Here is a 13,245-nt window from a genome sequence, read left to right on the forward strand (position 1 = left end):
TCTAAAACATTTTGAGTGACTGGATAATCTGGAAATCTTGGTGATATGAAGCAGAAGTCCGCTTTGTGCCAGTCTAGTATCTGTCGCGATTGCTTGCAAGATAGGTATTGAGCTGTGCGGCTAGGATGTAAGCAGTACCAAGCATCGCCGAGTGTTTGCGCCACTTCATACGAATAATCCTTTTCTTTTGGATCTGCATGTGCTCGATCATGGAGACCAGAGGCCCCGGGTATCAGCACGTATCACCTATCGGCCCTCTTTGTGAGACACCTGGTTGCTATCGGCACGCTAACGAATGTTGCTTAAAGCATCTGCCACGCCTGATATCCCCAGGTCTGTGGAATGATACTTCGCAACTTGTAGCTACCTCTCTGTCGATAACAGCAACGTGTTAGACGCGTCGATGCATGGTCGTCGCGTGTCGCTGTCCACAGGTTCTCTAGCAGCCGCCACCATCGCCTTGCACTACAAAACGTCAGCAAGTGGTCGATATCTTATCCATGCAAACTGAAATTCTCCTGCAATCGTATCAGAGGACGGAATGCTCTACTTGCATATTGCTGAATTACATGAGATTTCGTCTTTGTCCATGCTCGGCTCCATACTTGAATGTTACAACCGCAGTCGGCTCTCGTCTGGACCCGGCCATCCTGCCTCATCGTTCCTAACATCCCACGCAGTGCTTTTGACAATTCCACCCTGGTGTTGCACGTCCCAAGACCCTTGCTGTCCCGCCCTGACATACCTTGATGTATTTATCTGCCCAGCCGGCCCTCCCAGCTCATACTCCGGACCCATCCACGGCTCCGCACTCGATGCGCTCCCTCCCACGGTCTTTTTGCTTCTCTTTGAAGTAAAGGATGATATTCCCCAGGTACCTATGGCCTGTCTAATTGCGGGAAAGTATGCTGTCAACAGCAAACGTGTGGCTGGCATGCACGAAATCACATAAGCTGTGGTGACCTCGATGACGGAGTATATGAGGCCCCGATAAAGATCGATCTCCACTGAACACATCTCGTTAGTTCCAGAAGAGTCTCTTCCGGCATTCGAGGCACTCACGTAGAAGTTCAGGGTCCGACCGTACAGATCGAAAGCGTAGAATCGTCATGGCCGTCGTCCTGAGATTTTTAGTGAACCGCCTGGGCATCAGCGGGAAGTGGTGAGGGAAAGGGGCTTACACAAGTCCAAGACAGATCATGGCCATTATCCCGTATTTTGCTTTCTTGGTGATTTTTAGCTTCCATAACTGTGAAGCAGGTAATATGATCATCCAGATGTCCAAGAAAATATTCAGTCCAGGGTACACTCCCGACTCATCAATGTAGTCGTGGCAAGTGCCCTCGATGTCGTCTGCGTATGCCCAGTAGTATGCTAATGGTTGGCATACGATGAATAACCCCACAATGAATATTATAGCGACCGCAACGTTGACTGCCTGAGTTCCCCAGACAATGTAATTGAGGATCTTCCCGCGAAAGACCCTCAGGTATAGAAAAACGATCGAGATTTTGATCATGGCGAGAGTGATGGCATATATAAGTGAAAACGCGAAGAATGCCTTGGTGAAATTGTCAATATTCCATATTTGCAGCGTCCAAAGATTACGCGAGTAGCCAAAATGATCCTCTGTGTCTTCGGGTCAGAGACATTCCAGCTCAGTGGGCTTGGAACCGGTGACACACCAAGTATCAATGTCGGAAGCCATGCAAGAAGTAAGGCCTTTATTCTAGTGTCAGTTCACAGTGGCCTTTCACAATGCCTGTCCGCGCATTCCCGGGGCAGTACAATGGGCCCGTACCGAAGATATGTAAAATGTGATATCATCCAAGCCCCAAGGCTGTTTCTTTCGTTGCCAAATCGATGCAATTCGCAACGTGAAGAAGCACAACTGTACGGCGAAGGGTATGTAAACCAGTGGCCGCATGTTTCTGGGCTCGACCGTGTTTGGGATGTCACAAGCATTGTATGTCATGCCGCCGGATGCTGCCGGATTGGTCGGATGAGCTTGCTGCTTGCCTCTACAAACCGGAGTCGTATGGATACTCACTTAAATAATCCATCGAAGTGCAGTTCTCGTATATGCACTCCCAAAGGTCCTCCCGCCATGGTATTCCAGCGGATGTTCTCGTGGGGCAAATGCAGTCTCGGTCACTGAGCGACTCGCAAAGCGCGTCCATACAAGACGCCTTTGCGTAGTCAGCAATTACGCATCACTCGCATAAATTAAGCGCGTAAAACTTACGCTGCAGTCGGGTAAAGCCATGAATGGTCTCTGAACAGGTATGGATTTCGCCAATTGTATTGAGAGCTGTGTTGAGAGGTTTTCAGAAAATTTGGAGAGCTTCTCGAGAAATGACAAGCACGTGGCCCCAGCAAAGGCGAAAGGAGAGATAATGCACCGGGGAAATATGACCAGGGCAGGATGAGTTTAAGTTGGTGCGGTCCAGAAGGTTTCGGTATCAGATATTGGGTCCCTTCTATATCCCCGATGGGTCCTCGCTTATGCACGAATGCGAGGCAGTGTGACAAAGGAGATAGGGGGGTAAGGTACTTTCACTTGAAAGTGTCCAATACGTCATTCCTAAGCAACCGTTACTATAGCCCTTAACTTCAGGGCGACGGCCTTCAGTTAGGGGACTAGAGGGGCTCTGCCTGGGAGGGTTGGTTACTAGTGGCTATGCGGCCCTTACTAGAGCCGTCCGCTCCGCAACTAGTGCCCTCGAGGAGAGAGAGAGGGAGAGAGAGAGAGAGTGAAATGGTGGTTTTTAGTGTTTTTTTAGTGGCAGAAACAAAGAAAAGAGGAGGAAGTTGAAGTTGAGAGATGGCCCTGGGGCCTTCCCGCCTTGCTCGCTATATAAAGTCCCTAAGCAATCTCTTGGCAATAGCAGAGATTTTTCAGACGCGTCAACAAAAACAAACAAAAAAAAGGAGGGGAAATCATGTGTTTAGAGGGACGAGAAGTTGGTGATAGCATTAAAAACGTAAACAGAGAGGTACTTTGACCTTCCCGTCTGCCAAGCACGCTCTATACTGGATTTGGGTAGTGTGGTTGCTTAAAGTCTGGGCATGAAGTGGTATGTACTTAAAACACACCTTGGGGATTTAGAAGATACCCAGATATTGTTGGTCAGGAAGGCTCGGGCGCCATGCTTATATGACCACCCATCTCAGCCAGATTTGCCTCGTTGGTAGCTGACGCCAAGAGTGATCTTCTCAACATCCAATTGATCCCTGCTGTGACACATTCACGGTCTGCAACCACTGGTTCCGGCACACAAGAAGTGGCGTACAGGTCCCTTGGCTACATTGCATTATTGGTCTTTCGGACTGTGTGGGATGACTGTAAATTGTCTGGCGCGCCCCCCTCGGGTGATTCTGGCTGGCTGGGCAATGTTCGCACCCAGGCAGGGCAACTTTCTGGTTTCACATTCCTTCTCAAAGCTGCCAATCCATGTAAATCATCAGCAACTTGGCTCTGCTCACATTAGCACGTATTCTGCAGCTAATTTGGAATGATCAACAGCACATAGGATCATGTCGCCAGCGTCTGCCGTCATGGGGGAAGAAATGGCCACGATCATTTTCTTGATGCACACAAGTCCTTCTCAGGTTCCGAGGCAACCGAGCACCTCCTGCGCAAAGTACCTAGGCAGTGAAATTAAACTTCGCAAATTGCGACACCAGCCAGACGGAAGCCAAAGTTCCAAAGCCAAACTACGAACAAGAATTTTGCTGAAAGCACTACGGTCGGCCGATGCCTGCAAGAATGCAGCTCGTACCAAGAAAAGCCAAAAAGAGGACCGTGAAATTAGACTCTCCATCTGATTGGACATCAAATCATGACAAGTTACATTCGCAGTAGAATATGCTCCAGTTGCTCAATTATCAGAAGTGATCGAGACGGCCATAGCGGACCTCAAAGTGTCGATAATGGGTGGGCCATTGGCAGAGTCCTCGGCTCATCCACACGAGAAAGTAGAACACGGCGCGACTGGAGTGAACACTCTCTCAAGTTCCTGACTGACCGGTTTCAAGGCCAAGCAGCTGATCAACGACGACCTACTCCGGCTCAACCGTATGGATGGGATCAAGCCCGCCAAGCCCTTCTTCATGAAGGGATCGTGATCAAGATTTATAGGATAGGGTGGGGCGGACTCAGACCTACTGGGGCTGGAGCTGACTGGCCAGAGAAGCAATATTGTAGAGACAATACCTTTCGACTTTCAGTACGAAACTATTTGATCGTTGTGAGTACTATGAGAAAGTCATATGTTGCTCATGCACGGAGTAGTCAACTGGTAGTCCCATTCACGCAATCTTCCCCGGGCCTGGCATAAAGTGGCTCTAGAGATCTCTCCTCGCTTGTGGTCTATGTAAATATTACTTCTCTCCAGATACATAGCTGGCATTCTATCATGCTGTTAGGGGTATCATTTCGGATAAAAGATCTTCGTAATGAATTCCCGCCATTTAAAAAGATACAACGTTCCAGGAAACAGAATCCCACGCACTTGAAACCAAATGTGTAGGGCACTCCAGCAATGACTGTGACAGTGCTAATGTGCACACTGTTGATGATCATGAATCAATGAATGATATCGTCCTATTACTATAGTATAGCAGCTGTGCCACGCCGCTCTCCTGTTGGCCTACACTATGTATCGACACTGTGGGGCCAGGAGATCCTAGAGAACTAATGTCTCACCTCCACTGGACTATACTAGCGCAGGCACAGAGACCCAGTGATCATTAATGTTACGAAGCCTGTGTAAAATGGAGATTCACATCTTGTATTTCAGCTTCGATTGGAGAGAATACCTAGGTACCCAGGTCTCAACGTGTCTACCGGCTATTCGAGCGAATTCTGCCTAATTCAACGACCTTTCTCTACCACTCTAGAAATGCCGTCTCAAATAATAATAATAATAAAAAGACAAGCATCTTGAGCAGTCATGAGGGCTGTCCCGATACTCTGAATTTTCAGCTCAGCGCGGAATGTCTGGAAAGCTGCAATCGCCCAGTACGACAAGACTCTGGAATACAATTACAGCACAAACACGATGGGCTTGGAGAACTTGCCATCAGCATAGAAAGGTCTTTGGCTGGCTTAGCACCGAGAGAGCCGGGCTGCTGCTAGATTCGTCATTTCTAATGACATAAGAGCGTGCTCAAGTCGTCTATGAAGATTAGTGTCGGCCCTCGCATGGGCTTCACGTGGAATTGGAATTTGGGAATGAGTGCCGAGGTGCCTTTAGGGTGACATTCAGCCACACCTCAGCGACACCACCGATTCCAATGTCCTCACGAGTACACCAGCTCTGCAAAATTATGGTCCACAATGTGGAATAGACGTTTGCCGTGCTAGGCTTACGAGAAAAGATAAACTGATGAAGGCGTGGTGTCTCCGTGGGGGTATTGGGACTGAGTTGGTTAGTCCAAAACGTTGCTATGATAATGCGACCTAAGAGATCCGTTTAACGTATCATACACAGAGTCTTCGCGTGACACTATTATCAATACTACCTAGGTATACAGGTGACTCAATGACTCGCCTCCAACATTTAACAATGGCTAATGGGGAGTTGTTTCGTTCTCACTGCGGTACATAGGGTACCGAAGGCGTACGGTCCCTTCACACAACGGTAAACATTCAAAGACCCAGCATTTTTCCGTTTTTTCTTTTTTTTTTTCCCTCTTTTAAAAAAAAGACAAAATGCCCATAAAAGTGTACCTTGTGGCTAATGGTGAGAATGCAAATCATTCGCTGTATGTTGTGTACTCATGGCTTGAATGAATCCCTGAGTGGTGATTGAGTTGAATCTACATGACGATGATGATCAATGAAAGAAGGCCACGAGCGATGGTTAGGAGCGAACTTTCTCAACTTTTTCTCGGAACAGGCAAGTGAAAGGCATACCAAGTAGGCACCCCTATCTGTTCCGCGAAACACAACTCATCATTCCACATCTAACTGAAACTGTCAATTAACCTTGGCTCTCGTGGAGAGTTTTATCCCATCATTCTACATAGAAATGTATTCTTTAACCAAGATAGCCTTGGTTTTCATTATAGGCGTGAGTTATCAGAGTACATGGCCGCTCGGGCCTCCATTCACCACCCCTACGTTTGCTTCTTATTCCCTAACACTTACCATGTGTGCCAGGCCCTCCAACTACATGCTTCCAAGTTGTGCCAACGCGGCCACAGGAACTTTGCTAGACCCGTGGCAGACACAAAAGGGGCCCTCAATGCTGAGAACTGCACACGTTGCGTTTGGGCAGCGATTGCCCGGCCAGTAGCGATCATATTCGACGTCACACGGCCGCCGACCCTATAGTATCATGACACAGCTAATGAATTCAGCATGTGAAAATGCCTCCTGTGGGAAGACAGTTGAGAACGACACTGGCAGCAACAGCGAGACGCGCTCGTGAATGGAACCTCGTGACTCACGACGGTCATGCACATCATTGACAGATAGCCAGATAGTGTAGTCTTGGGCGTCGATACAGGTGGCCAACGGACCAATCCTGGCGCTTGCCGGGCGGGTTAGTCGCAAACAAGCGTCGAGATGGTGTGAAGCAGAGCCGTGGAGGGTGAGTGGGGGCGTCAGAGAAGGGTCCAGCCAGTCAGCACCTCTGGACCAGGCCCTGGCTGGCCAGCTGGTTGGCTGACCCAAGAACTGTGAAGTGGGGTGGCAATGGGTTTCAGGGACGGGACGCGATAGCCGCTGATTGGAACCAGCAACCCTCGCGGGGCCGTCAGCTCTCGACGCCACGGCAGCTTTGAGTGCTGCTGAATGCTACGGTAGCACACCCTCACACAACAAACTTCACAGCTACCACAGCTACCATGACAGGCGAGCTCATACTATTACTGTGGTACAGAGGCATGTGAAAGTCCATACCCGGAAATAGCCTGGCGATGAGACAACATGGCAGCATGGTTCGCCTTCCCCCTCCTCCGATCTCGTGCCGAGAGGCACATGACCCGGCTCGTGCAGTGCAACCAGCAGCCCAGCCCTTCAGCTTGGAATGACAGCCGGGCATGGAGACGTTCATGTGAAAGACAACCCCATCTGCCGTCAAGATCCAGGCACACGGAGAGGCATTAACAGCCTTCTTAACTCGAAACATGGACGCTCGTGTCAGTCCTCGGCCATATATACAGCTCCGGGTTGTTCCCGCCCATCTATTTTGCACCTTGCTGCACCCAGATGCGATAGTCCATCCGATCTCTGTGCATCTTTGGCGGCCTACCAACCCGAGTTCCCGCTGCCGTCCGCCAGGCAGGCAGGCTGCAAAAGAAACCGCCGCTAAGTCCAAGTACCACCAAAACCCTTCATGTTAGCATCACTATTATTCCATAACCATATCATATATGCTTGATTTTAATTACATCAATATCTTCAGAGTAAGCTTCTGATCTGAATGATATCAAAACACCATTAATAATTCGTGGTTGTGGGCGAAAAGCAGGTGGATAACTTCTGTGATGCTGATTCTGGTACATAACCAGCGGCGGTTTTTTTTGCAGCCACCCTGCCAGGCCGGTGCATTTTCGACCCTCGCTAGTTTTGCGACGGCTGGCCTTGGTTGCATGATCAACGTTGAACTGCTCGACCCTTTGGGAAACGTCAGCGCCAGCCGCGGCCAATACCATTCGGCGACGGAAGTATTGTTGTAATGCTATCGTCCTGTGCTCAGATCGCGTATAGCGGACACTGCCGGGAAGACACGCCTCGGCATCCTCGTGTTGGCAACCAGCACTGCTGGCCACGCAACACTACAAACACACAAGTAGTCCGCGGATCACCGTTGGCTCTGGGCCCCGTCGACGTCCCGAAGGAGCACGAGACTACTGCGTGCACTTGACGGCAACACCGCCCCTAGCCTTCTGCGGGCAAGCAGTCGTGTTATTCGATCCGCTGTCCGATGACGAGGAAGGCCCCGAGTACCCATCCGGGACACGTTCGGCCCTGGCTTCTATGCTCTGGCAAAGCTGGAGAAACCTTGCCCGGCTGGCATTCGAGGATTCCTGTCCCCATCGGCCACGAGACGCAGGGGAAGTTATCCACAATCTCCAGCTCCTCCTCTCCACAATAGAAGGCCGCCAGAATCTTTGGAAGCTCTTGGGAACAACCTTGTCCAGTCCGGTCCCCACCCAAGTCCACCCTCTCACCTCAGCTGCTCAGCTGCTCGGGCTGATCAACCAGGGCCAAGACCAAGACCCGGATTCGTCCCTTCGTGCTGCGCTCCTGCAGTGTTCCCGCTGCCACACTGTTTCGACGGTAGACGAACCGGACTAAGAACTCAAAAACCAGTCAGCTGCTACACCCTCTCCTCCGACCTCGCCTCCGGGGGATAATACCCCTGGTTTTCTACATTGCTGGAGGGTGCAGTCAGTACTCAATTCTTCTACTGTCGTATTTCTGTCTCTGTCTCCATCATTGCTGTTTCTTTATCAAGATCTCGATTTCCGAACCTGCGTTGGCGATCTCGCGTTGGGCGGTTTTCTTTTGTCCGGTCTTGTCCTTGACCGCTCTCTTGAAATCCCAGTCTGCACGCTCATCCTGCATCAAGTGGACCGCGGGCGTGGGGTCGACAAGGGCCAGGGTCGTGCTCATGACTACTCCGTACTGGATCACCGCAACCGCAACCACCAGAAGCAGACATCGTGTGCTTTCAAGCGTTGGTTGTCCTACCTGTTGACCGCCATAAGTCAACTGGCCTCTTTTGGGATTCAGACTTCCATCGTCTTGCTGGCTTCCAAGTTCCAAGCACGAGCTGGCCGTTTAGACCTAGAACATCAGATCGCCCACACCCACGTCAAATCTCCACACTCCGGGTCACGCTCACTCACGGTCGACGGTGACGTTGGCAAACCCGTCTCTGGCCCAACTCTGGCTCAAAGATCTCGCCTCCAAAACTCTGTGGCTTCCCGCCGGCCTGGTCCTGGCCCTGAACCAGGCTCTGGGCTGCTGCTCGCCCACGGCGGTAACGGAGTTCTTTGTCAACGGTTCCACAAGTCGGCAGGGCGGTGTTGATCCCCTGGTCCGCGTGGGGCCGGGCCTGCACAAATCCCAGCCTGCATATTATTTTTGAACTGCACGCACGCGCCTTGTGCCGCTGCCAACTGGTCTGTTGTGTGCCAGCAGGACCCATTCTCCAGCGCCCAGCCGGATCCTAAGCGCCAATAGAGGGCCTGGCGCTCTGCTTCAACGCTTTCCATCACTCCGCTCTGATACGTTGGCACGACTTATACAGCCCACGCAGCCCACCGATCGCCGGGTCGGCTCTGCAACAACAAAGGTTCTAGAAGCCAGGCGGCCCGGGCAAGCAGTCTGGCACGAGTGCTGCCCCTGGCGGACAGCTCATAAAGCTCACGACCCGCACAGGTGTGCGAGGGGCCCCATAGCGCTCGCTCGCTTGCCTGTTCCCCGGCGCCATTTTTCTCGATTCGAACTGCCCTGGGGCTCGATCTTCCCAAGAAGCTTCGGCTGACCGCAACTCGCCGGCGCCGTGACGAATTCTCTTGTCAACACAGACCAAGCTCCATCTAGGCCCAGGGGCCAGGGAATGAACGACAGCTAGCCGAAGTGACTTCTTTGTTGCGGAGAATTGTGCGCGGGTCCGCACGAGCAGAGTCAAACTCATAAACAACAGCGAATTCCTCGCATCAAATCGCCCAACAAATTCAAATCCGCCTCAGACTCCGAGTCAAGCTTGTCAGGAACGAGTAAACACTTGCAGTGTCGCGGAGAAATTTTCATGTGGCGTCCCCAACAACATACAGACACACACACCTTTCCATAGCCTCTCACCCCCGGAACTCATCGTCAATCGGCAACCTCCGCAAACATGTCACGACAGTCACCCGTGCCTCGTTCTCACTCGAGGGCGAGCTTCTACTCCACCACCACATACCACTCATTCCAGGATGTCGAACTCTTTGAGCCAGGCTGCACACCAGATGACCAGGGAACGTCGACTTCGAGGATCCCCATGCCCGTAGAGACACCCGTGGTCAGGAGACAGAGAACATCGAGGAGGGACGACTTCGACAAGAACCCTGCCTCATTCCAGATGGTCCGCCAGGACTCCGGCTACGAGTCGAGCACACCCACTCGCACCTCGCAGTCGTCAAGACGCCACCGGCACTCATCCCACACCAAGTCCGCCTCATCACCACCCCGGACGGAGTCCCAGCCCCGGACCTCAACCTCACAAAAGAGGCCCGCCCTCCGGCGCTCTCGGCCGATTACAAACATGCCCCGGTCCAGCATGACCGCCTCTCGCTCGCCACCTCGGAGCAACCCACAACAATCACCCCAATATAATGACCCATATTCCTACTTTCAATTCCCATCACCCGAGCAACTGGACGAACCAGACCAGGAACACGACCAGCAAGAAAAACAACAACAACAACAACCGCAGAACCCCAACTCCGACATTGCACCAGTCAGCCTACATCTCGACACCCTCACCGCCACCAGCCACCACTCCGAAAAGCCAACATCATCCTCCCCCTCCCCCTCAGCAACAAAACCACAACCCTCAACCCAATACACCACCGGCGCCGAGACCCCTCTCTCCCCCCTGCCACCCCAGACGACCCACTACTGGACCTCCGACCGCACGCGGCGCCTCGAGTACGCGGCCATCGACGCCGCCTCCCGGGGCGTCAGGGGCTGGGTCATGCGCAACTGCGTGCCCGAGTGCTTCGTCCCCAAGGAGCGGCGCCGCGTCTGCTTCGACGACGACACGGGCTCCGTCAGGCGGTACCGCCTCGACCTCGAGATCGAGTGCCCCGAGGACAGCGTCCCGCCCAGCCCCGTGGGCGAGAAGCCGCGGGGGTTCCGCGCACGCCACCACGGCGGCGCGAGGGGCCTCTGGGCTAAGCTCAGGGGGAGGGCTTAGGGCAGACACGCTGCTCGATATTCACATTTCAACCTATGTTATCCGCCACCAAGGAGAGACATCACCGCCGAGGCGATTCTTGAGAACGCCTCTGGCCTTAATTCTTTTATTTGATAATTTGACTTAATGTTTTGTACTTGGGATAGAGAAGCGAGCAATACCTTTTTGTTTTCCCCCCCTCGCAACAGAAGAGACGACGGAATGAGAGAAGAATGCATCTGAGAGACACTAGCAGAAACGGCAAGAGACAGCACTTTGGCACCATTTACATTGGCGTTCTATACCCACCAGAGTTCATGGAGGATATCTTTTGGTCGTTTATTGGAGAAATTGTATGGGGCCACGATCACCAGCATTCAACCATCATCATCAGAATGAGCCTGGCTCCGTTACAGGACAACATACCCGATCCGATAGGGCATACTAAGCAGAACAATGTCTGCAAATAAAAACACAAATCCAATAAGACTTCTTCAATGCATGTTGCGTGAACAATTACGCTGCCCTACATTCGTCTACCATTTCATGGCCTTGTACAAAGCCCTTGCGCCTCGGGCATCCCGGGCCACTGTACGAAGCGTGCCGAAGCATTGCTCTGAAAGACACAGCACAGGCACCCGTTCGCTGATGTAGCCAAGTGCATTTGTGCCAAGCTGCGAAGTTGTGTGTTGCGCCTGCTGGCACAGGAGCCAACGGTGCGGCCGTTGTGACAAGCTCTACAGCACAACTGCCTCCTGTGCAGGTGTCGTCGCACTCACTGCTTAGGCTTCGCGAGTTCTGGGTATAAGTGCCTCACATTAATTTTCGGCAATGCCCGTCCAGTGTTGACCCACAGTGTAGCAAAAGAATAATAAAATACAAGTCATGTTTTTCGTACACTCCGAGAGCGGTACCCATGACATCAGGCAGACGATCATCATATAGGTCTGTCCGTGTCATGCGTTTCGCCGGGGGCACTGTGGGCATAAGCGACCAAATTCAATGGAGAGGCCAATCTGTCACAAGTTCCATGATGTAAAGTTTCTGGTAACTCTTGTATTATCACTGGCAATGCAAAATGAGGCATGAGGTTCTGCACGAGCACAGTATTGAAGATCAACCCCTGACCTCTTCAAGTTGAAGTCGAACTCCTAAGCTGGTAGCCTTCTTGACAGGCAAGAGACTCAGATTACGACATCAGCCTGGAATGACGCCCGATTTTCTTGTTTCGCCGGAATTGTATTTGGAGCTCAGACTGTGATTGCAAGGCATCTGACGAGCAGCGACCTGAGTCGGAGGAAGCCATATGATGGGCCAGCCTTAATGTAAGTGGTTTCGTTTTTAATCCCCATATATATAAAATATATATAGTGCCTTTATATAGTAGTAAACACTCAAGACCTAGCGTCTAAAGAAATACAGTGCTAATAATAGTGGAAAGAGAATATAGTATATCTATAGGTACGTAGCTAAGCCTCGTACCGCATAGATAAGGCTGGAAGGTATTACTCCTGATGGCGCTACAAGCCGGCAAAGCAGTTATACAATAAGACTAAAATAGTCTCTTAAAATGGCCCCTATAAGAAAAAGAATCCCACAATATAAGACCTAGCAAGCTAACTCTTCCCTATTAATATACTCAATAGCCACCTAAATCTACCCTTACTAAATAAGCTAATATAGTTCCTATCCTAAGTATATAACTAATAGAATAATAATACTATAATAATAAATCTATTTAAAAAAAACCTTCCTATATAAATTCTATAAAAAGATTAAAACCCTTTTAAAAAGTTAAGTAGAGTTTATTTACTATATATTAAATAAATATTATATAAAGAAAGTAAAAGTTTAAATATCTAAGAATTAAATCTTCCTTCTTTAAGTATATTACTTTATTATTAAGGATTTATCTACTTTTATATAATATATAAGGAATATAATAGAAAAGGAAACCCTATAGAGGAAGTTAATAACTCTATATATAAATAAGTTTAAAGGTATATATTAAGTAATTATTAACTTTATATTTAAAGTATAAACTAATAGTTAGTTTAAAAACTAAGAAGATAATGAATAGATAAATATATAGTTAAATAAAAAATATAATGTAGCTGAAGCTAGCCTTAATGTAAATTATTAGTAAAGTCGAAGAAGTGATTACAAAACTAATTAGCAGCACCAGAAATCGCCCTATGGGCCTGGCCTTGGGTGCTCTGATGGTTTATTCAACACGCTTTGCCCATACTGGTAAAGTTAGGGGAATCCATGGATGGCGGCATGTCTTGGATAGGTCTTTTTGGCCGGCAGCAATGGAGACCGTGGACAGCCTTGCGTGTTT

General features: G+C 50.2%; 1 protein-coding gene across 1 annotated transcript; it reads left to right on the forward strand.

Annotated features, from left to right (window-relative positions):
* The first annotated feature begins 8,315 nt into the window (after nucleotides 1-8,315).
* KVR01_000926 (uncharacterized protein) lies at nucleotides 8,316-11,391 on the forward strand. Its single transcript, XM_044789215.1, has one exon. It carries the CDS (start codon nucleotides 9,864-9,866, stop codon nucleotides 10,923-10,925), a length of 1,062 nt encoding a protein of 353 aa, XP_044650875.1. The 5' UTR covers nucleotides 8,316-9,863; the 3' UTR covers nucleotides 10,926-11,391.
* The last annotated feature ends 1,854 nt before the right edge of the window (nucleotides 11,392-13,245 follow it).

Source organism: Diaporthe batatas (genome assembly GCF_019321695.1).
Source record: "Diaporthe batatas strain CRI 302-4 chromosome Unknown Contig00001, whole genome shotgun sequence".
NCBI lineage: Eukaryota > Fungi > Ascomycota > Sordariomycetes > Diaporthales > Diaporthaceae > Diaporthe > Diaporthe batatas.